This window comes from Notamacropus eugenii, chromosome 4 (genome assembly GCF_028372415.1).
Source record: "Notamacropus eugenii isolate mMacEug1 chromosome 4, mMacEug1.pri_v2, whole genome shotgun sequence".
Lineage (NCBI taxonomy): Eukaryota > Metazoa > Chordata > Mammalia > Diprotodontia > Macropodidae > Notamacropus > Notamacropus eugenii.
Window position 1 is genome coordinate 91,885,269 of NC_092875.1, and position 25,618 is coordinate 91,910,886.

At 43.2% G+C, this 25,618-nt stretch overlaps 1 protein-coding gene across 1 annotated transcript in view; it reads left to right on the plus strand.

Moving 5' to 3' along the window:
- The window catches only part of TSNARE1 (t-SNARE domain containing 1), a 282,756-nt gene extending 274,190 nt beyond the window's left edge, over positions 1–8,566 (plus strand). The window contains exon 11 of the mRNA XM_072602914.1: positions 6,981–8,566. Coding sequence (XP_072459015.1) covers positions 6,981–7,579 — 599 coding nt within the window. The 3' untranslated portion in view covers positions 7,580–8,566. The remainder of the gene's footprint in view (positions 1–6,980) is intronic.
- Positions 8,567–25,618: the final 17,052 nt, after the last annotated feature.

Here is a 25,618-nt window from a genome sequence, read left to right on the forward strand (position 1 = left end):
CTTTCTCTTTCTCTCTCTCTCTCTCTCTCTCTCTCTCTCTCTCTCTCTCTCTCTCTCTCTCTCTCATACATACACAGTCTGTCTCTCTTTCACAGTCTCTTTTCCTCTTTCACACAGTCTCTCTTTCACACAAACACACAGTCTTTCTCTCTCTCTCTGTCTCTCTTTTCTCTCTCACACAGTCTCTCTTTCACACAGTCTCTCTCTCTCTCTTTCTCTCTCTCTCTCTCTTTCTCTCTCTCTCTCTCTCTCTCTCTCTCTCTCTTCTCTCTCTCTCTCTCTCTCTCTCTCTCTCTCTCTCTCTCTCTCTCTCTCTCTCTCTCTCTCACACACACACACACACACACACTCACTCACTCACTCACTCATCTTCAGTCTCATCACAATCACCAGTCCTTTCCTGAAGCCACAAACATACCTTACTTTGGACCTATTATCCCGATCCTTACGTTCCAGTCTATTGTCCTAGTCTTTACTCCCTTTCACAGCCCAAATCATAGGACCATCTACATTCTTTGCCTTTATTTTTTCACCTCCTACTTATTTCTCAACCTCTAGCCATCAGGCTTCTGGTCTTCCCTTTCAACTGAAATTTCTCTCTCCAAAAGCATCTACATCTTCTAAACTACCCAACACTTGATCTTTCCTCAAGTGTTCATCTTGCTGGACCTCTCTATAGCTTTTGCCACAGCTGAACACTTCCTCCTCATAGATCTATTCTCCTCCCTTGGCTTCTGGGACAGTGCCCATGGTTCCCCTGTTTGAATATCCTTCCTCAGGTCTTTTTGTTGGTTATTCAACCATCTTCCATCCCTTAAGTCTAGGTGTCCCTGGAGGCTCTGGCTTAGGTGTCCCCTAAGACTCTATACCTGGTTTTGCTTGGTGATCTCATCAGTTCCCACGTGTTTTTTCATCTCTATGCTGATGGCTCTCAATTCTATATACCCACTCTAATTGATTTTCTGGACATCCAGTGACACACTGCCAACAGCCTAATGACTGATGGCTCTACTTCTCCATCTTAAAATCAACATTTCTAAAATCAATGTTTGTCATCTTTCCCTCCTAAACTCATCCAGATCTTCCCATTTCTGTTTAGGATATCACCATCCTTCCAATACTTTGGGTTCCCAACATCACAGTTATATCTTTGACATTCTGGAGGGGCATTGTGTCATAACAATTTGCATTGGTCCCAGAGTCAGAAGATCTGGGCTCAAACCTCTGATATGTATGAGTTTGATCCTCTCCAAGCCTCAGTTTTCACATGCAGTATACATGAGGGAAAGTCAAGCCTTCTGTCCTGCTTTCTTTCTGTGGTGGACAATAGTATGACCAAAGGATTTAGGTCTGGAAGGGTCTGTCAAGGCCATTGAATCCAGCCCTCTCATTTTACAGGTGAGAACATTGAGGCTGAGTGAGAGCATCCAATTTGCCCAGGGTCACACAGCAAGTAGGGATCATAATAGCTGTAATACCTGATGGCCTCCCAAGTGTATCTCTCATTTACTATGAGTCTATGACAACGCTACTCTGTTTGCCTGTTGTGTCCATGTCAGTACATCATCAGTGGGTCACTGCTGCCCACGACAGAAAGATACCAGATTGCACAAACACATTACATTATGACTCCATCCAGCCTCTTTTCCCTTTAGCAAGCAGTTTACTAATTTTTCATGATTTTCTTGCATCACTCTCATTTCTCTTCCCAATTTTTGCCCTGCTTCTCTTACTTGATTTTCAAAATCCTTTTTGAGCTCTTCCATGACCTGAGACCAATTCATGTTTTTCTTAGAGGCTTTGGATGGAGGTACTTTGACTTTGTTTTCTTCTGTTTGCATGCTTTGGCCTTCCTTGTCACCAAAGCAAGATTCTATAGTCTGATTCTTTTTCCAGTTTTTGCTCATTTCCCCAGCTATTTACTTGACTTTCGAGCTCTTTGTCAAGGTAGTTCTCTGCTTCCAGTGGGGGTGGGGAGTGTACTGTCAGCTGCTTGATCCCCCCACAATCTGTGGGCCTAGAGCTCCAGAAACAGTGGCTGCAGCTACCCCTGCTGCTGCTGTGTCTGCCTTGGGTTCCTTCATCCCTCTGCTGCCCTGGGGCAGGGGCCAGACCCCTCCACTCTCCTGTACTGGTCCCACAGGCTTTTCCCACTGACCTTCCAATTTGTTCTCGGTGTTTTGGGGTCCTGAAATCTGGAAACTGCCACAGGTGTGAGAGAATCATTCTCCCCAAGGTCTGCTCAGGACCCATCTGTGCCTGCATAGCCCAGGCTGGACTGTGCCCTGCCCCCTTTGTGGTGCGATAGACACTTCCCAGAAACCTTCCAGGCTGTCTTAGGCTGGAGATTTGCTTCACTCTGTCATTCTGTGGGTTCTCCAGCTCCAGAATTTGTTTAGAGCAATTTTTCACAGGTATTTCTCTGGGCTTGGCGGCAGGGCTCTAGAAAGTGCATGCTGTTACTCCACCATCTTGGCTCCATCCCCTAGCCTCTTTTCCCCAGAGGACCCCAGAAGGACAATTCTTTCACTATCATTTTTTATCTTTCATATATCTCTGTATATCTCTAATCAATCCACTTGGAATGACAGTTAATGAAGTTCACTTGGAAGACAAACAATTGTGAGGCCACCAAAAGACTTGCTCCTTGACTCAGACCATAAAGATGAGTGAACACTGATAGGGTTATATCTGTGTTTCTCTTGAATATCCTCTCTTGCCATTTTCCTATCTAATTATTATCCCTCATGACATACCTATAAAGTAAACAGCATAAGAATCCTTGTCTCTATATTACAGAAGGGGTAACTGAGGTCTACAAAGGGGAAGCAGTTTGCTCAAGATCAGTAGTCTGAAAGTTGAGAGACCTGGGTTTGCATTCTCATTATCTCCCATTTGCTCTCTGTAGAGTTTTAGGCAAACATTTACCTTCTTTGGGTCTCAGTTTCCTTATCTGTCAAATGAAGGATTTAGACTAGAACACTTGTAAGATCCCCTTGAGCTCTAACATTCTCTGTGCAGTGTTCCATCCTATATTCTGTTCCAAAATTCTCATCAGCTCTGCCATCCTGTGGTCTGCATCCCCAGGATCCTTCCAGCTCAGCCAGAGTCTGATGTGCTGGCTTCTAGTGTTCCTGCTAGCTCTGCCATTCTGTAGTCCATGTTTTGTCATTCAATGTAATATGATATGTTATCTGTGTGTATGTGTGTATATTGTGTCCTGAGAGTCCTGGCTCTGCCATTCCATATTTTATATTCTAAAAGCCTAGGGGTCCTTTCACTTCTGCCTTTCAATGTTTTATGTTCCAAGTTCTGCTATTCAGTATTCTGCTTTCTAAGGTTCCTTCCAGCTCTGCTATTCAACATGCATTCTACTACCCTATCCAAATGTAGTATGGACAATTTGCATTCAGAGGGATGTTACTAGATAACTTTTGTGTCTTGCTCGTTTGAGATTTCTTGGTTCTGTGCAGACATCTCCAAACTGGAGGCATGGCCACCATGTTATAATGAATATCATGCTAGACTCAGATTAAGGATAACTTAGATTTGAATTCTACCTCTGGCATTTATTAGCTGTGTGACCTTGGGCCAGTCATTTCCCCCACTCTGACCCTCCCTTTCCTTATCTGTAACTGAGATGTTAATAATATGCTCCCAGCATTGTGGAGAAGTTCAATGAGATAGCGTATGTAAAGGACTTTGCAGACTCTAAAACGCTGTATAAATTGTTGTCTAAAGGGATTCTTTGAGGCTTGTTATCTTCCCTAGCTTACTCTGAAATCAAATCTCTGCGTTTTTCTCAGAGTGAGTAACTTGATTTGAAGTATCTGAGGTTTCACATAGTTTTGAAGGTAACATTGTTGAGCACAGAACCAGTTAAGACAGAATTGATTAGGGCCCATCAACACCACATAAATCCACTTAAGACCCACTGCCTTTGACCCCTTGTCAACTGCTCCCAGACCGTGAGGACAAACTGTCTGGGAGGCAGCTCAGAGTGGTTGTGACTTGTCCAAACAGTCCCATAGAATCTTAGATTGGAAAGGACCTCAGAAGGTATATATTCCAACCCTTGATGTAAAAATCACTTCTATAACCCCATGACAAGATAGACTCTGCTTATATATAACGTTTTACAGTTAAAAGGGATTTTTAGAATGCACTTTACAAAGTGTAATTCTCTTGTTTGACCAATAGAACAATGATAATGCAAGTCATTATCCCCATTTTAATGATAATGAACTGAGGTTCAGAAACCGAGGCATAAAGATGGCTATGTACTGGATCCTTCTTGAACTCGCTCATGAGAGCTGATAGTTAAATTTTTAGCCTGAGCATTTACACCTTGGAATCATCAAATACTCCAAATCAGGGCTTAATTGTCTTGTTGATTTTCTAGACTTGAGAAAATGTTAATAATGCAGATTAAACTTTTAAAATGTATCATGTATACTTTTTTTTCTCCTGGGTGAAGGTTGTTTGCTCAGGATCACAAGGACAAGGATGTGATGCTAGGCCATGGGAAACACAACATGAGGCTTTTTCTTTGGCGTTGCCTGAAAAAATATCAGCTAAATAGCTGCATGTAGATATATGCATATGTGTGTGGGCACACTCCATGAGGTTTGGACGGAAAGGAGGTGGGGGCAGAAAGGTTGGTTCTAAGTTCTTTGCTTTCCTGACTGGGGATTTGTGAGAGAAATCGTTTTAGCTGTTAGAGTGCTTGTAACAAGTGGATTGGATTGGGGAAGAGAAGCCAAAATCCATTATGTTCTCCAGGGGCTTTTGTTTTCCCTAGACACAACTCAGGTTCTGCTATCAGACAATGGGAAGTCATTTTCTTGGCTGAAACTCTGACCCCCTTCATTGCCATGGAGAGGGAGCATCAGGTTGCGTGTGGGTCTGTGCGAGCAGATTACGCATGGGTGTATGTATGTGATCTGCGTGCACTTGTGTTGGGGAATGTGCTGACCCATGTTTTTGCTTCTGTACCTCTATTTGCTTATATGGAGATGGGTGACTATGCAGGGCAATTTAGTTGGAAGAGCACTGGTCATGGATCCAGGAGATTCGGGGTTTAAAAACCTACTTCTCAATGCATGAGCTCTGCGACCTTAGACTGGTCCTTGACTTCTCAGATCCTCAGCTTCCTCATCTGTAAAATGGGGATAATAATACCTATCCTTCACTGCCCCCACCTCATGGGGTTGTTTTATGAATCTTAGAGTCCTGTGGAAATGGGCACTTGTTTTATTAGTGTGTCTGTGTGTGTGCCTGTATCTGATATGGGCATATGTGTCTGCATGTGTGGAAGCATGTGTGTGTACATGCCTGTTCCTGCTTGGTATGTGACCGAGTGTGTGCTTGTGCTTATTTTAATATATGACCTTTTGTGGGGAAGCCATCCATGTGACTTTTCATGGATATCTGTTTAAGAATGTTCATATGGGTTATTTCTGCATGCATATACTTATGTTGAAGCAGCTAAGAGGTGTGGTGGATAGAGTGCCAAACCTGGAGTCAGGAAAAACAGTTCAAATCTGGCCTCAGACTTTTAACAGCTGTGTGACCCAAGGCAAGTCACTTAACCCTGTTTGCCTCAGTTTCCTCATCTGGAAAAATGAGCTGGAGAAGAAAACGGCAAACTTCACCAGCTACTTTGCAAAGAAAAGCCCAAATGGGGTCACGAAGAGTCAGACATGACTGAAACAACTGAACAACTTACATTTTCTTTTTCTGTACTTCTGAGTGTATGTTAGACCTAGTTCACTCAGTCAATCAACCTACAAGCATTTATTAAGCATCTACTCTGTGCGAGGCTTTGTGCTAAGCAGTAGGGATGTGAAGACAGAAATAAGGCAATCCCAGCCTTCAGGGAGCTTCATCCTATTAGGGGGATGTAGTATGTCCACTGATCATCAACAAACATGTATTTATTATTTCCTATGTATTAGGCACTCACTGTACTAGGTACTGAGTACAAAAGAAAGCAGAGAAAAGTCCTTGACTTTGAGGAGCTCACAGATGAATGGGGGACATACCACTGGAGACAGCCAAGGACCAAATCAATCCAGAGGGAAATGGGAAGGTGCTAACAACTGGGGAAATGAGGAAAGGCCTCAGGGAGGAGGGGCCCTAGAGCTAAGCCTTGAAGGCAGCTTGGGGTTCCCAGGGCAGAGGTGGAGAAGGACTTATAGTTGCCCTTGTAGGGGCAGGAAGCATAAATAATATTATTCCCATTTTGGAGGAGGAATTTGAGAGTGAGAGAAGTCGTTCACCCTAGAGGCAATGTGACATTGTGACAGTGTGACACCAAGCACACAGGGTTTGGCAGGCCCCCTCCACCTACCTGAATTTGAATCCCGTCTGTGCCACTTCATAAGTTTGGAATATTTAATTTCCCTTTGTAGACCTCATTTTTGTCATTTATAAAATGGGGGAGGCGGAAGGGTGGGCAGCACCAGGTCTCTAAGAACCTTTCCAGCCATGCCTCACTTTAGTCCCTGCTCTACTCTGTGCACTGCTCCTCCTCCATCAATCAGCAAGCATTTATTAAGCACTTGCTGTGTACTAGACACCATGCTAGGTCCCCAGAAGAACAAGAACAAAGAATGAAACAAATCTACTTAGCCATTGTGCTCCCACACACATACCCTTCCTCTCTGGGGACCTCCTCCAGCTCTCTTTTATGTCTCATCTTTCCCCTATTAGAACATTAGCTCCTTGAGGGTAGGAACCATCCTGCTTTCTTGCATTTGTATCTTTAATTCTTAGCATAGTCTCTGGCCCATAGTAATAGGCACTTAACAAATGCTTTGTCAGTCTAAATCCAAAGACCTTATGCCCTATAACTTGCCCATAGTCACACAGATTATAAGTGGCTGAAGCTTGGGCCCTTCCCCGATCATCACCTACCCAACGTGCCTTTCCCTTTTTGTGTCCCATCACCTCTGACATCTTGTGTCTTCCCCTGGCAGCCGATGAAGAGGAGGAAGTGCCCAGCTGCCTCTGGATGCCCTTGCGGAATTTGGACACACCAGTCCTGGCAGAACCTGACCCCCTGGACCTTCGTGGTGTCCTGCATACCTCAGCCTCCTCCCCATCTCCTCCTGCCTCCCCTGCTACAGCCCCTCTGGGGGCCAACTATGGCAGTGGAGGCTGGAGGCCTGCTCCACAGGCCTCAGCTCTACTGGGACCACCCACCAGCAAACCCAAAGCTGAAATCTCCGAGTTTGAGCAGCAGCTGATGGATGCCCATCTCCAGCAGGGAGCCCTCCTCTCCACCTGGTACCAGCAGCAGAGCTCCCTAATGACTCAACAGAACCTGCTGTTGGAGCGTCTGGCAGAACAGAGCCAGCGGCTGGCCGATGGGGTCGAGGCCCTCAATCGGACCCTTGAAAAGCTTGTGGAGGCACGTCCACTTGCTCATGAGACAGCCCACCTCATCCAGGATAGCCCATTGGCTCCTGGCAGTGGTCGTGTGCCCTCTCAAGTCCCAGCGGGGGACTCTGGTGACCCCTCCCCAGGTCTTGATGTATTCTCAGGGATGATCTTGAAAGTGGAGGAGGAAATTTAGGACAAGTACCTGACTGGCAGGGAACCAGCCTACAGAGAGCCACAAGAGAAGCTGTTTTCTCTGGGATGATCTTGATAGTTCAGTAGGAAATCTAAGACATGGATTCATTGTCCTCTTCTGCCGTCTTGATTGTTCCAAGTTTGGCACAGTGAATAAGGTTGGGCAGTCTGAGATAGGGAAGCCAGAAACCACCCTAGGAGGAGCTGGTCAAAAAAAAAAAGATCTTTTCAGGGTCAAAAATGACTGAAGATTTCTTAGAGAAGAGCTTGCCTGCCAATTGCCCCAGGTCTCGTTCCTGTGTTTCTAATGAGGGTAAAAGAGACAGGGTGAAGTAGGGAATCAGCCTAAAGAAAGCTGCACAGAGAGGTGAAGTCACAGCAGAAAGCTAGGTCAAGGACTCCTCTTTCCTGACTTGACATTCTAAGCTGAGCAGATCATACAGGGAAACAAACCCAAGAGTCTAAAGGAGGAAAAATGTGAGAGAGGAAACACACTGGGAGTGCCAGAGAAGGAACATCTCGCTGGGAAATCATGGAGCCAGTTAGGTTGGTGCCTTCAGAGGTCGGAGCCCTGGGTCTGGGGTTCTAACTCTGATCAGTTCTAAAAGTACTCCTCAGAGCTGTCCTGCTGGACTCACTCAAGGCAGCAGTGGAAGTCACTCTGAACAGAAGGAGTTGTGGGCAGCCCCTCCCCCTCTCAGGCCTCTTACCCAGCTTGCTCTGGGCTCCTTCTTCCCCTGGTTCTGGCCAGAACAGAAGAGACCCCAGCATCCCAGAAGAATTTCTGTTTCTAGGTCTGTTTTGGTATCTCCATTTTAAACACAGCTAATACTATATTTGGTCCTTGGTGCTGCCTATGGGGATTGGGAACTACTTTATACCTCTTGGTTATTATTGTGAAAGATATTTTTCTTATAAAAGCACAAAAGATTTAAAAAATGATGGTGATGATAATGATGGTAACTATGAATAAATGAAAAAACAAAAACTAATTATTGTTGATTTCTGGCTGCTGGGATATTGGCTGGGATACTTCTCAGCAAGGGACCACTTATTAGCATAGTTGATATTATTGCTAATTATACTAATAGTGGTCAAGCCATCTCTTTCTTTTTTTAACCAAAACAAATCATACCCACTGTTTCCTTTGATCCTCCCAGCAGTTTTGAGAAGGAAACAAAAGAGGACCACCACCCCACCCCCCCCATTTGAGAGAGGAAGATGCCATGGCCTGAAGAAGTCCTTTGACTTATGGGAAAGATCATTCAGTCATTTTCAGTCATGTCTGACTCTTCATGACCCCATTTGGGGTTTTCTTGGCAGAGATACTGGAGTGGTTTGTTATTTCTTTCTCCAGCTCATTTTAGAGATGCAGAACTGAGGCAAATAGGGTTGAGTGACTTGCCCAGGGTCACACAGCTAGTACATGTCTGAGGCTAGATTTGAATTTAGGAAGAGGAATCTTCCTGACTGCAGGCCCAGGCTCTATCCCCTGTGTCATCTAACTGCCCTTGTGGGAAAGGTCACATAGCAAGTGTCCAATCTAGGACAAGAACCTGGTTCTCTTGACTCCGATTCCAATGTGTTTCTCATCATTTAGCTGCTGATATCTGGTGAAGAGAGAGAGAGGAGAGGGGAGGAGAGAGGAAGGGAGGAGGAGGAGAGGTCTTGCAGTCTACTGTGCTGGGCAGGCCTCATTGGGAATTGTTTTCATTTCTGGGAAAGGACACTTTAGGAAGGATGCTGACAGGTTGGAGTGTGTCCAGTGTGGGGAAGGGCCTTGAGTTCATCTCACAAAAGGATCACTTGAAGTAACACAAGCTGAACAGGAGAGCTGCCTTCTAGTGTATGCATTACCACCATGAGGGAGAGGGATCTCTTCTGTTCTGCATGGCCCCAGAAGGCAGAACTAGGAAAAAGATATAGGAAGATATAGACTCAATCCAAAGAAAATTTCTGTGTCAGGAGAGATTGAGCTTCCCATTCCTGCAGACCCTTTAGAGAATACTAAATGATCTCTTGCAGCTAGGTGGTGCAATAGACAGAACCCTGGACTGGGAGTCAGGAAGATCTGAGTTCAGACCCAGACTAAAATAATTACCAGCTGTGTGACCTGGATAAATCACTTAACCCCTGTAGACTTCACTTTCCTCTTCTGTAAAACGGGGATAATAATAGGACCTAACTTTTTGTGAGGATCAAATAAAATAATATTTGTAAAGCACTTTGCAAACCTTAAAGAGAGGGAAGTCTGGTTCAGATATGGGTTAAACTTGATGATCTCTGAAATTCCTTCCAGCTGAGATTCTGTAATTCTTTTATTGCATTCCAGCCGTGTCTACTTCATAATAGAGGAGACAGGAGCAGGAGACCCTGCTTCCTAGGGGCCACCAGCCTCCCAAGGGAGTATTGTACAACAGGCAGATAACAAGAGACTACGATAATAGATTTGTTCTCTAAATACCTTAAGATATCTGAAGGGGAAGAGAATCTGGTCACAGGCCAGCTGTACCTGGGCCTGGAAGGATGGAGAGCAACCTTTAGAAGGGAGCAACCCGTAGGACTTTAGGTTGGGAATAAACAGCATGGGCCATGTCAAGGAGGCTGGAATTGCCAGTCCAACCAACTCATCTGACAGATAAGAAATTGGAAGCCCATTCATTCATTTATTCATTCGTTCATTCAGCAAAATTATATGGAGCATTTTTTAGGCACATCATTAGACTCAAAGAGAGACAAAGTATAGCTAAGACACTGGCCTTGCCCTGATGGAACCTACATTTTGGCAGGACAATAAACCACACAGGTAATTCAAATTTACAATATTACATGCTAAGTGCAGCAGAGAGGTAAAAAATGCGGGAGTTTTTTGCGGGGCTGGGGTATAGAACTAGTATCAGGAGATTAGAGGACCATCACTAACACTAATAAGAGAGATGAGGAAGGTTTCCTGGGGCAGGTAACAGTTAACTGAAGTTTTAAGTCATGGTTTGGAAATGGGCCCCAGAGAGAATGACTTGCCCAAAGCCAACGGGTGCTGAGAAGATTCCCAATGCAGAATGATGCCTGTCCAGCATGGCTTGGTAACGCAGGCTAGACTGGTTGATCAGAGGTGACAGAGGGAGGGGCTGAGGCTCTTTTCAGAAGATCTTAATTACATTCATGATGATTAACTTGAACATGAAAACTGTACCTATAGAATCATAGTGTGTCAGAGCAGGAAGGGACCTTGGACAACCTAGAGTCCATTACCCTTGATCAATTACCAGGTCCTGTCTATTTCCTCTGCATGGTCTGGCTTTCATCCATCTCTCTCCTTTTCCCTTCCCTTTCCCACAACCTTAATATATAGCCCCTCATTATCTGTACTATTGCAATAACCTCTAATTATTTGTCTTCCTATCATTGGTCTCTTAGCACTTATTTTTGAAGTCAGGAAGACCTGACTTCAAGTACTGCCCCAAATACTTATAAACTGAGTGACCTGGAGCACCTAACTCTACTTTTGTGGAGGGAGGAGGAGCTTGGACTCACCACTGACCTCTCTGGTCCCTCCCAGCTCTAATTCTATGATCCTGTGATTAATCACCATCCTTCATTTGAATTCCAGAATCATCCTTTACCCCATACCACTCTTTTTTCCTCCAAATTCCTAACATTGGCATTCAAGGCCTTCAACAAGCCAGTTCGATTTCTTGTTCCCTGAACTCATTGTTCATTCCCTTCTCGGTACTCTACACTCTTGACAATTTACTCTCCAGCCCAATTAGACAGTTCTCTGTCCCTAAATCATGCTCCTTCCTCTCTCAACTCCCTGTCTTTGCTCACACTGTTTTCTGTTCCTGAATGGCCCTCCTTCCCCTCTCAGCCTCTTGAATTCATATCTATCCTTTAGAATCCCATATAAAAATTATCTCCCAGAAGTCTTCGGTGGGCTGGTTGGCAGGCAATGACCTTTCTTCTCAGATAGCATTTTTCCCCTGCACTTCTGTAATATAATTATCTTGTAATCATTTTTATAGTTGTCTGTCTTATCCTCCTGCTAAAGTAGGAAAGGTTCTGGTGAATTTTAGAGGTGAGGAGAGGCTCAGAGAAGAGAAAAGATTAGCACATAGGGAGTTTACAGAGGTAGAGAATAGGCATTGTGTGTCAAAGGTTTGACTCTGGTTCAGATCCCCTAGGGTGACCTTGGGTAAGTCACCTAACTCCTATGGGTCTCACTTTGTTTATCTATAAAATGATTGGGTTGAATTAGATGTCCTCCAAGGTACTTTCCTTCCAGCTCCAATTCTGTGACCCCATAATCCCTAGCCCAGGGGTTGAACCTCCATGGCCTTCTCAACCAGAGAAGCATGGAGGTGAGTCTATTCCAGAGGCAGATCACACCCTATTTCCAGGAATCTGGCTCTAGTTAAAACAAGGGGTGGGGATGGGCATGTGGAGTGGGGGGGACAGAGATATAGGGAGACAGAGGAGGGCTTAGGGAGGAATATTCTGGCTTTTAATTTGGAGGCCACACAGGTTAAATAAGCCACAATTGGATTTCTTTGAAGCCTTGGACGTGAGAGAAGGTCCTGGATTGGGAGAAGGGGCTTGAGAACTTTATTTCCTTGATCAGATTGCTATAGATTCTTTCTCTCCCTCCAGTCTTGCTGAGAAATGTAAATTCAATTGGGTTTCCTGGCTCTGGAAAAGGACAGCTTTTGTACCAGAGTGGGGAGGGAGGAGGCGAGAGCAAGGACACAAGGGAACCCCAAATAATCCAATGCTTCCCTAGCTACCTGCCCCCCTCCCATGCCCAGTAGTAGTGCCCTTTCCATTCCTTGGGAGAATGACAAGCCCACACCCCCTCCCCCCTTGACCTTCCCTCGTGTGACTGAGTTAATGCTGGGTAGAAAAATAACCCTGGGCAAAGATTTAAATCAATTCTCTCCGTGTTTAATAAATACCAGGCTCCAAGGTACCTGGAGGGGGGAAACCAGAGTCTTTCTTGTGAACTGTGGTGCCCACGTTTAGCCTGGGAGGGGCTGGAGCGGGGGTTGGGATCCTGCTTAGAGAAACATTGTCCTTCTAGGTTGGATTTAAGCTTATAACATTTGCTGAGGTCGAGGCAATTTATTTTTTTTCCACTTTCTGATAAATGCTCTTCACAAATGCATTAACATGAAGAAATCCCAACTCAGGTAATAGCCATTTTCCTCATTCCTCTTTCTACTCAGGTCTTATCTTCACCCTGAGCTTCCCATCCAGTCAGGGAACTCCCCTGGGGCAGGAACTGTCTCCCCCACCCTCTTAAATCAGGGGCTTACTGAAATGAAAGGCTGTTTCTTTCCCTTCAAACCAGGGGCTCCCAAAGATGAGGGGCTTTGTCTCCTTTTCCCCTGACCCCCTTCCAGTGCCGTGCCCTTGAGGTTTGGTAGGATCCACCTCAAGCCAGTTGTTCCTGGGGCTGGGACTCCATTTCCCCCCTTATATCAGGTGGTCCTTGGGTTTTCATCCTCCTAGAGAGTGTCCCTTAAGATGGGGCTCTCTCCCTCTCTGATAAGGATTCAGGGCCAGCAAGGACCTGCTCTTCTCTCTGTATCACAACCCTCCCCACTGAGGACCCCCAGGATTTCATGTAAATCCATGCTGTTTGTCGTTCAGTCATTTTTCAGTTGTGTCCAACTCTTCGTGACCCCATTTGTTTGGGATTTTCTTTGCAAAGATACTGGAGTGGTTTGCCATTTCCTTCTCCAGCTCATTTTACAGATTAGGAAAGAGGCAAACAGGGTCACGCAGGCAGTAAATGTTTGAGGCTGGGTTTGAATTCAGGAAGAAGAGGGAGTCTTCTGACTCTAGGTCTGGCTCTCTATCCAATTCACCCCTTTGCATGCATATCAGCTTATTAATGCCTAGTCTTATAAGTGATGGTTAGTCTCACCAATATCTCCCTCCATCTATCTCCAGCTGTCTTCCTTCCACACACAATACCCCTCTCTCAAGTCTATTTGGTAAGAGAATTTTATAGAAGGGAGTTTATTCCTCTCATATAAATTAGATTAGATCAATCAATCAGAAAGTGTTTATTATATGTCAAGTACTTTGCTAAACTCTGGGGATACAAAGAGGCAGCTAAAATGGTCTCTGCCCTCAACAAACTTAGATTCCAATGAAAAAGACAACATAAAAATTAGAGCATCTGACAGAAAGATAGAGTGCATGTTATTCCAAGCAAGTCTAAGCATTCTTTTTGAAGACAAAAGAAGATAGGAGTTGGTGATAAAATAACTAATGTTGGAGGGGAAGAGACCTCAACATGGAAAACTTGAACATGGAACATTAGAGCAGGAAGGGGCTTCAGCCTCCAAAAGGAGGATGTGCCCAAGGTCACTCGGTCAGCAGCAGGGGCAAAGCCAAGGTAAGATACAAGAAGGAATCCTATAATGCTGGAACATTGGGCTTCAAGTCAGGAGAAGTGGGCTGCTTTTCAGTCTTGAACTCTCTATGTGACCTTGGTCAAGTCTTTCTCTTCAACAGGCCATTTTCCCATCTGTAAAACAAGATCAACCTAGAAGGTTAAAAGATCCTTTCTCATTGTGACATTCTGTGATTCCAATCCAGTTGGTTGCTTCCTCTTATAAATGAGAAACTGAAGGTCTGAGTGGAAAAGGAATTTCCCAGGAAGTTCATTTTCTCTGCTACACCAAGTTGCCCTGACTGTCCTTAAAGTTGCAGTGGCTGGGGGATTTAGGTGTGTTTCTTAGAGAGACAACTCAGAACTTATGGTGGATGGGTGTTTCAATGACCTGTTTCTTTGTTCAAAATTTATTCATTATTCCCCTTACAATGGAAGATGCTGTCCTATTGATTAAATGCCTTGATCTATTACCAAGTTAAAAAAAAGAGAGAGAAAAGCCAACATTCTCAATAATAAAGTAGCTGTTGGGTCCCCAATCCTCGTAGGAAGGAAACTTGTATGTTGGAGTAGAAAAATCCATCAGAGACCTGGGTACATTTAACTCAGATGAATAACTTCTTTTGAGCCTCAGTTTTCTCATTTGTGGAGTCAGGAAAAAGTATTCTGTAGCTCAAGAAGTGCTATAATATAGTGTGGGATAATGTCTAAGGACTTAGCTTCACATCCTGACTGTTGCTTATTACCTATATGACCTTGGATAATGAACTTAACATTTCTGAATCTAAATGCCCTTAACATTAAATTGAGGAAATTGGATGAGTTCTTTAGACTATAGATTTAGGGATGGAAGGGATTTACAAGATTATCTAGTTCACCCCCTCCATTTATAGCAGAGGAGACAGTGGCCCAGAGAAGGTCAATGATTTGCCTGAGGTCACATTAACAACAGAATGAAGATTTGAATCAAGGTCTTCCAACCTCAGATCCAGTATTCTTTCCAAGGTACCACCATGATCCCTTTACAACTGTAAATCCTGTGATCTCAAATAAGATAATAAATGTAACTGTTATGGTATTATAAGCCTTGAAATGGAGTAGCTAAGTGGCCCAGTGGGTATAGTGTCAGGTCTAGAGTCAGGAAGACCTGAGTTCAAATCTGGTCTCACTTACTACCTGTGTGACCCTGGGCAAGTCACTTAACCCTGTTTACCTCAGTTGTAAAATGAGCCAGAGAAGGAAATGGTAAGCCACTCTAGCATCTTTGCCTAGAAAACCCCCAGTGGAGTCATGAAGTATTAGACGTGACCGAAATAATAATATCAAAGCCTTGAAATGCTGTATGAATATATATAAATTCTTATATAGGGATGCCCAGAAATAGGAGTCTAAAAAGTATGATGAGATGAGTCCAAGTGTCCTCTGTGGAGAGTGTCAATTGTCAGGAGTAGAAACTCCATGGTCTGCCCAAATTTCCATCATTGCCTGAAAGTCCACCATTAGTCTACAAATCCTTTGGGCTAAATCCTCTCTACTTTTAAAGGACATATTGCCCAGCCTTTCAAAGGCTTGAAACTGGGATGGTGGGAGAAAGAAACTCAAGGAACCACAGAATGTCAGAGTTGAAGGGATCCTTACTGGGCATAAAGAGGGTCAAGAGTTATAAGGATCAGACATGTCCAGGGTCACCCATGTAGTGATGATCCAAATCACTTTTTGAATTGAAGCTTATGGATCTAAGTTTAGTACTACTTTTCCCCTGGACATCCCTGGGATGTGAGAAGGATGTTAGAACATCAAATGTCCAGGCTGAAAGAAACTTTTTAAGTAATCATCTAGTCTATGCCCCCACACTGTACAAATTAGGACGCTGAGCCCCAAACAAAAACAGTGACAACATAAAGCCCTATGTCATAGACTGAGTGGATGGTGAATGATATAGAAGCTCAGAAAAGGGAGAAATCATTGCAAACTTGAGAATAAAGGAAGACCTAGGGAAGAAAGCAATGGGCTAGGACTGGGAGGATAAATTCAAAACACATTTATTTAATGCCAGCTGCTTGAAGAGCTCAGTGCTCAGGCCCAGGAGAGCTGTAAAATTTAGATAAAGCTTAGTTCCTGCCTTCAGGGAGCACATAATCTAATAGATAAGACACAGATTATTACAATACACAATATTGCTTACTAAGTGTTTTAAGGAGGGTTGAAGTACTAAATGAGGTCTTAGGATTTTGGAAAATGGGGAGAATGGTAGGATAAACAAAGATAACTAAATAGACTGAGGAATTGTAAGTAAGGGAAAGGGGGAGTAAAAACGTGGGGTAGAAAGAAGACTAGCAACGATAGGGTGAAGAAGGCGGGATACCTGAGTGGAAAGAGCCCCTGCTGTTCACCAGTTCTGTGTCCTTGGACAATTCATTCTTCTCTGGGCCTCACTTTTGCCTTCAATAAAATGAAATGGTCACACTAAGGTCCTTTCCAATTCTGGCATTCCACAACTTTGGGATTTCTCTGGCAGTCTGGGTGGGACAAAATGGAGTCGAGTCAGTGACTTCCTTATTGGGCAATGGCTGAAGAGTCTAAAGATAAGAACCCTGGATTTCCAGTCAGAAAACCTGCATTCAAATTTCTGGTTCCTCTCTGGGCCTCAGTTTCCTTATCTATACAATTAGATGATTAGACAAAATGACCTCTTAGGTCCCTTCTAAATCTGTAATTCTATGATTCTTATTGTAACTGGAAACCAGGACCCTTGGCAATTCCCACAGTCTCTTGACATTCCCCATCCCCTCCTAGCATCCCTTTCTTTATGTGTTACCTTCCTCCATTAAAATATATGCTCCTTGAGGGCAGGGACTTTCTTGCTTATTCGTAGCCACAGTATCTGGCATATAATAGACCCTTAACAATCATTTTTGCTCTGTCTATATATCCACTTAACTTTTTTTCTACCTATCTATGTCTCCTATGAGGGGACTGGGTCAGGATAGTCTGTACATGGAAGCAGGAAGCCGTAATGAAGGTGGGACAGCAGCCCCTGGCAGCTGGAGCCTGTCATTGGCCATTATCGTAGATCAAAGTTATGCCTTTGCCCCCAAAGGACTCTCCAGTTCTTTTCAAAGAACCTTTCATTTCTCTGTTCCTTCATTAGAATCGCCCTTCAGCATCTGTGCTCTTCCTTTCCTGCCTTTTCTTCCAATGATTTTTTTTTAATAGGAGGGAAATATGAAGTCCTGGAGTATTACAGTTTCAAGGAGCCTTCATAATCATGCAGAAGCATTGTGGAGTTTGGAAAAAGACCTGGACTTGGAATCAAAGGGTCTAGTTTCCAGTCTTGGCCTCACTACTGGTTTCCAAGAGACCTAGGTTGAAGTTTTTGTTCCATCACTCAAAATTTATGTGTACTGCCATAGAGGTGGCACAGTAGATAGAGCACCTGCTTTGAAGTCAGGAGGATCTGAGTTCAAGTGTGGCCTCTGACACTTACTAGCTGTATGATCTTGAGCAACTCACTTGACCCTAATTGCCAGAAAGAAAGCAACGAAGAAGGAAGGAAGGAAGGAAGAACTCTAATTTGGCAAGTCACTGGTGTCCAGCATCAGTTGGAAGTGACCTCACAGGACATCTAGCTCAACCTATATCTGAATAAGAATCTCCTATACATTATACCTAACAAGTGAGTCTCAGTTTCCTTATTGGTAAAATGAGGGAGCTGGGCTAGGTGGCCCATCCTTATGCCATTATCTCATGGCCATCCAGTTAAGTCCATGCTTAAACATCTTCATTTCCTCCAATAATCCCTCATATGCTTTTCTTTGTAGAGAGTTCCCTCCTTTGTAAAAATGGATATAATAATAATTGCATTACCAAAATGACATTGATATAAATCAAGGCACAAAGCAAAGAGATATGCTCACAAAAGTGTCTTGCCTCTGTCGTGGACAATGTCTATTGCAGAGTCAAAATGGAAGAAGGATTGCTTATATATGGCAGGTTCCTCCAGATGATACTGACTGAAACAAGCCTGGAAGGATTCTAGAATCTAGTAAACAAGATCTATAAATGCTCAGAAAATTTTGACCTAACTATCCACACTAGAAAACACAAGTGGTTGAAAAATACTGTAAAGACTATGAGCGGTTGGCCTGACAGCCAGCAGACACTATGCATGGACAATGAGCTAGGCCCAGAACTGAACGAAAGTAGCATGTATTGTCTTTTATAACCTTGCCTCTCACCTCCTTTTTCATCTTCCTTTTGTGAGTTGACTTCCATTATTAGAATACAAACTCCCTGTGGACAGGGACTTCTTTTTTAAATTTTTATTCGTATCCTCAAAGTTTAACACAGTGCTGACACATAGTGTTTAGTAGTCACCTTACCTCCTCCTCCTCCTCCTCCTCCTCCTCCTCCTCCTCCTCCTCCTCCTCCTCCTCCTCCTCCTCCTCCTCCTCCTCCCCCCTCCCAAAAGCTGCCTTTTTTCCTTTGGGTTTACTGGCTACATTTCTTGCTCAAAGATCAAACCTCAAACCCAGTTTTACTCTGGAGCTCGTACACTGGACAACAAGTCCCCACCCACCTAGAACAGAGTGAATGTAAATGCTAAATAGTTATTGTTTCTTTTACCCAGGAACCCTGACCCTGAGGGTCTTTCCCTCCCAGTTTGATTTTTTTTGATTAAAGGGGCCATCCCTTGAGCAACTACTTAAAGAAGCCCATTCATTGAATGGATGCATCTCATCCATATATGTGAAGTCTTCCCCCCACAGAATGGGCAGATAAGAACAATTTGTTCCAACAACCATGTAGGTGACTGAAGCAGGCTCTGTGGGACCTTAGAGCTTGTTCAGACATTAAAGGCACCGAGGTCAGCCTGGTCCACTGCCAGTCATTTTGACTTATGTCTTGCCACTGAACGTTAATGACAGGAAGAGAGACTGAGGCTGATGACTTTGTGCAACTCTGCCTCACTTAATCCAATTCATGCATGAGTCAAGACATCACCCTGTGATGTCATCGAGCCTCTATGAATATGAAGGACAAACTTCTAAGCCTATGATTCAATTATCTTATAACCACATAGTTAAGTCTAACCTCCACACTAAGCATCCTCAGGTCCTTTAATACATCCTCCATAAGGCTTGATTTCTTGTCTGTTCATCAACTTAGGCATGCTTTAGTTTGCCTATATCTTTCCTAAAACGTGATTCTGAGAAATGAACACAGTGCTCCAGAGTTTCCACACCAGGTGTAACAGAACAACACGTTATCCCCCTCCTTGTGGACACTCTATCTCTCTTAATGTAGTCTAAAATAGCATGTGCTTTTTTTGCCCACCATATTATTCTCTTGACTCACATTTTGCAGTCTACTAAAACCCTCACATTAAAGTCATAGATCTGTAGTTCACAAAATGCTACTTTCCCTTTTTATGTAGAAGGAAACTGAAGCTTAGAAATAAATTAATGAATAAATAAATATTAAGTATCTACCATATGCCAGGCACTGTGTTAAATGCTAGAGAAACAGAAAGGCAAAAGACAGTCCCCGTCCTCAAGGAACTTACAATTTAATGAGAGGGATGACATGCAAATATATATATATATATATATATATATATATATATGTATAAAACAAGCTATACACTTAATAAATAGGAAATAATTAAGATAGAAATAATTAAGAATTAAAAGTGGTTGGGGAAGTCTTCCAGTAAAAGATGAGATTTTAGTTGGGACTTAAAGGAAGTCAGGGAAGTCAGTAGTCAGAGTAGAGGAGGGAGTACATTCCAGACATGGAGTTGTGCTTGTCCTTTGTTCTGGAAGAGGACCATGACATCAAGAAGATGACATGACTTACAGTTGACTTTGATTTGAGTAAGGGAAGGCTGTGCAAGGTCACCAGCCTCACTTTCTTCTCCTGAGCCATCTGGGTCAAGTGGGCTGATATTCATCAGGATGACTAGAGATGGCCCAGGATGCAATGGGAGACCCTGGCCCTTTCAGGCTAAGGTCTTATCACGTTCCCACTTCGAGTGAGATACACTCATTCAGTGAATAGCCTTCTTTCAAACATGGAGTATAGTTAGAGTAAGTCAGAGAGCAGAAGTTAACTTGCTCAAAGTCATGTCATTGTAAGACAATGCCAGAGCCAGCCTTGGGATTCAAGTTGCCTCACTCATCGAGTCAATCAACCAATATATATTGAGTACCTACTCTGTGCCAGACACTATGCTAGGTGCCAAGGATATAAAGAACAAAGTCCCTGCCTTCCAGGAACTCACATTCTGTTAAGTAGCACACACTGTACCTATATAGGTCTATAAGAACAAATACCAGGTGATTTCTTAAAGGAGTTGAAATCACAGGCAGCCGGGGAGCATGGGGAATCAAGGAGGATTTCCTGCAGAAGGTGCAGCTGGAACTGGGGCTGGGAGGAAGCTAGGGATCCTAAGAGACAGCTGAAGAAGGAGGCCCTTCTAGACATGGAATGCCCTTCAAAAACATGGAGACAGGAGCTAGAACTCTGAGTTCTGGAAACAGCAAGTAGGTCATTTTGACTGAAATGTAGAAGGTGTGAAGGGGAGCAGTGTGAAATAAGCCTGGAAAAGTAGGCTGGAACCAGACTGTGAAAAGATTTAAAAGCTAACCTGGAAGAATTTGGTTTTTTTCATCTTAGAAGCAAAAAGGAGCCAGTGATGTTTCTTGACTTGGGCATGCTGTAGTCAGACTTCTGCTGTAGAGAAGTTATTTTGACAGCTCTATAGATTGGGGATTAGAGAGGGAAGATACTGAAAGCTGGGAATTGAATTGAGGCTCTGATGCAAGTTTCCTGCTAAGAGGTGATGAGGGCCTGAACTGGGATAATGACTGTGAGAGTGATGTGGGTGTAAGAGTGGAATTGACAAGACTTGACAAATGATTGGATCAGAGAGGAGGGAAGGAAAAGGAAGGATGATACCCTCAACAGACATAGAAAAGTTTGGAGGAGGGATGAGTTTAGGTGGAAGACAATCGATTCTACTTGGGACATAGTAAATATGAGATTGCCTATGTGAAATCCACCTGGAGATTCCAGTAGGCAATTGGTCACCATTGTAGTCTATCAGCATCCTTTGACAGAAGGGGAAACTGAGGCTCTAGGAGTCAGCCTCTACGTGGAAGCTTCCAATGATGGAAACATTGACTCTCAAGATAGTCCATTCCACTTTTTGATAGCTCTAATTAAGATCATAGAATTCAGAGTTTAGAAGGACCTTATAAACCACCTAGTTATTTTACATATAAGGACACTGAGACAAAATAACTTAGTCAAAGTGATGCAGTTATAAAGTGTTACTGCTCATTATTTTCTAGCATCTTTTGCCATAAGATTTTATAAACCACCTCAAGGACTAATCCAATGGTGCTCTTGGCTTCCCTGTTTCAATCTGACAAGGAGATCAAGTGTTTACTGTAACCTAAAGTGTTTCTACCTTCCTTAAGAGTTAGACTCTTCATGGTGATTGATTTATATTAGTTGAACTCCTTCATGAAGTAGTAATGATTAATATCAGTATCCATTCTCTCCATCCAATTCCCATTTTTCAGCATGTATACCTTGTTTAAATTGATCAAGTTGGAGTTGTTTTAATAGCATGTCATATCTTTTTCTAATATTTATTTTTTGAAATAAAGAATGGTTAACCCAGCCTTCAACTCTAGATTCCATGCAAGGACAGGGAGCCATTCTCTTCTGTCTTTGTATTCTGAAATCTGAGTATGATACCTTGCATACAGTGACCAATTAATAAGGGTTAGTTACTTGGGTGTATGTGTATTTCATTGAATTCCATTAGAACCACATCATTAAACAGTTTTTCCTTTTATCAGCCTAAAATATCTCTTCTTTCCACTTCCTTACATAGGTCCTAATTCTACCCTCTGGAGTAAAGGAGAACAAGTCCAATCTTTCATCCACATAATAACAGCTGGCCAAATAAAGAATTAAATATAGCATTTTGCATAGGTTATAAGAAAAATAATTATAGATAGCATTATCTCCATTTTATAGATGAAGAAACTAAGGTTCAGAGTAGAGAAATGATTTGCCTATTGTTACACCACTATTAAATATCAGATAGAGAAATTAACCCCAATTCTCTTCTGACTCCAAGTCTACCTATACTATGCTATCAGAAAACTTTAGCTTCAGATCCTGTACCAGTAAAACAGGGCATCATAACTGATCCCTGCCTTACGTGTCAGGATCAAAGGAAATAATGGGGAATATTTGGAGACCTTGATATACTAAGACCTGAATTTGAGATCTCTGACATTTAATAAATCATTTCTCTCTAAGCCTTAGTTACTTCATCTGTAAAAGAAGGAAATAATTTTTGCCTTGCCTCTCTCACAGGGCAGATGCTAGAATCAAGTGAGATAATGAATGGAAACAAAAGTCCGTCTTTTTAATACCAACATTCTTCTGGTACTATTATATGACTGCAAGGCATGGAGCACAACTCTTCATTCATAGTGAATACCACAAAAGAGGGTAGTGGAGAGGCTTATAATGGATATAAACAGGCTGCAAAACTAACCAAGAATCAAGTCAACAAATCTTTATTAAGCATTTGTTACATACCAGGCACTCAGTTTCCTCATCTGTAAATGAGTCAGAGAAGGAAATGCAAATCACTCCAGTATCTTTGCCAGAAAACCCCAAATGGGATCGCAGAGAGTCAGATGTGACTAAAATGACTCAACAACAAAGTGCCAGGTACTGTGCTCAGCACTGAGAACCAAAGAAAGGTAAAATAAAATAATCCCTACCCTCAAGGAGATCACAAGCTAATTAGGAAGATGACATGCAGATATGTTTACACAAGAAGTATATAGGAATAAATCAGAGGTAATCTCAAAGTAATGCAGTAGCATTAAGGGAGATTGGGAAAGACTTCCTGAAGAAGGTGGGATTTTAGCTGAACCTTGAGGGAAGCAAGGGAAGTCAGATGCCACATATGAAGAGGGACAGAAAATGAACTCTGAAGAAGAGGAGTAAAATATGCAATCAGGTAAATGCAGACTAGAAAGAGAAGATAGATTGATCTCATAGTGAGGGAAAGGGATGATAGCTGGATAGCCAACATGCACCTTTGGTATTCTTTAACATCAGGAGAAATCAAGAAAGACTTCTAGCATGATGAGTGGACCCTCTGCATCTAACATGGGAGGATATGGACAAAAGTCACATAGACCACAGATCAGTTGGGGTATTTGAATGGGTGGAAAACACTTTTTTGAGCCCCAAATTCTAAGACCCGACATTGAATCTATCCCTTTTGACCCCTCCACTGGCATATTGTTTTGAGTTTCAGTAACCCCATCAGTTAAAACTAAGCGACTTGCCCAAGGTCACAAACGAAGAGAGCCACAAAACTATAAAGGAAGAAAAAAAAGTGCATTCTTTTGGCTGTTGAATGAGGGGAAATTGCTGTGTGGGAATGTCTGAGTCTAGGGCAAAGGGGAGGCGGGGGTGAAGGTCTTTTTGAATGGATGTTCACACCCCCTTTCTAGTTCTCCATAGCAGGCAGTCCATTTTTAGCAGGTATATGCAAATCATATGCAAATGAATGTACACTTTCCATGCTCACAGGCTTATGGCCCAAGGCAAGATCTCCAAGTAGTCTAGAAAGTCCCTGCATGTCCTCTAGGATGTGGGAAAGCCTTGAGATTATGGCAGGTATGGATGGCTGAAGATTTGAAATGAGGAGGTTAAGCCTAGAACAGAGTATAGGGAAATCAGAGTAACTGATTTCAAGCATTTGTAGGACCATCACATGGAAAAGGGATTAGAATTCTTAGACTTTTTTGTGCTTGGAGCTATAGATGGAAGTTACAAATAGGCAGATTTTGGCTGCATCCAGAAAGAATTTCCCAGTAATTAAAGCTGTCCCAAACTGGAGAGGGCTGCTTCAGTAGGTTCTGAGTTCCCCCCTCACAGGATATTAAACATTCCTAATTTCCTTCAGTCAAAGCCCTTCTGTGTCCTCTAAGATGCGCTATGCTTTACCTGGATTCCTTCAGGGTTCCATCCAAATCCCCCTTCTTCTAGAAGCCTTTCTGGATCCCCCTTTATGTTTGTGCCTTCCCTCTGTGAGTGCCTGCACTGTAACCTATACATATATTATTGAAACATAGCTAAACATTGTTTCCTCTGTTAGGCTGAGAGCTCTTTAAGGGCAGGGACTATCTCTGCCTTTCTTTCTTAATATCTGTAATGGGAGTTAAAAATCTTCTCTACCCATTGATAGTCCTCAGGTGCAGCTATTTTGGGAGGTTAGTTTTCTGTGGAAGCCTACATTTTCTGCTGATTGCTAATGAGGCACTGGGTCAAGAGGGGTTGTACCCGCTGGCTCTGAAAAGAGTATATATACTTTGAGGTCAGGTTTTGGTTTGGGGCTGTTTTTGGAAGAAGGTTCTTATGTGCCAGATGTGACTCTGAGCAGCTGTTTTAAGAAGCCCCTTGGCTTTGAAAACCCAGATGTTGGTGCTTCTCTCTCAGGTAATGATGTATGTATTGCCTATGGTGAGACAGTTGGAAGCCCTGTCTGTTGGTCCTACTTATATTTTCTCTGTTGGTACATATGTTTGATTAAAGTAGTTGTTGACCCCTCAAAGACTGCTTTCCTGCAGATCTAAGCAGATCTAAGAACCTGTGCAGCAGGCCTTCCTGTGTATGCTGGGTTGCTTCTGCTATCGTATCCCCAGAATATCTTATAGAAGGGACTTGAGAAATGCTTGTTGTGACTTCTCAGCCAGTGACAGATCTTGCCTTGTCTGTCTGAGCCCTACTTGTCCTTCTAAGCTCAGGTTCAGTTTCCCTGCCTTCCTAAGGGTTAGGAGAGCTTAAGGGGGCCTTTCTTGGTGACCCTAGCCCACAGGGATCCTTCTGAACAAATGAACTTTTATATTATCCCAAGCCTGGACCACACATTAGTCACTGACAGAGAGGAGGGAGGAAGGAAGTCCAGGTTAGGGAGCTGAAAAAAAGAAGGAGCAGTGCTCTGAGATAGAGTGAGGATGGTAAGGAGGCAGGCTCAGCTGAATGAGATGGTAAAGGGGAGCTAAGGGGAGCTAATATCCCTAGCAAAGGGAAATGTGATTTCATCCAGTTCCCCTGGGATCCGAGGGGCTCAGTCCATCTTCCAGTGACTAGATAATTATCTGCCTGGGGGGGATGAATGAGATGGTGTCTGGAAGGTGCTAAGGACCCTCAACATGGCTACCCTGAGAGTTTTCACAGGGCCATCCTATTCCCTTTCCAGAATTTCCTAGGCAGCCATCAATTGCATTATTCCCCTGACACTGATCCCACTAAGCATCCTTCACTGTTCCAGCCTTTTCTCACCGGCTGCCTTTCCCCTCAGAATCTCCCTCTGTCTCTGGGCCCATTAATGATACATCTCACTTTGAGATTTACAGAAGTGTTTAACACATATATACATGCAAATTAAAGGGGAAAAAGCATTTATTAAAGGCTTCGTCTGAACTGTGCTCAATGTTAGACATATTAAGACAAAAAAGCAAAACATTCCATGCTCATAAGAGCTTACTTTATAATAAAGGAAGACAGTCTTTAAAAAGGATTGGAAAGAAGGGG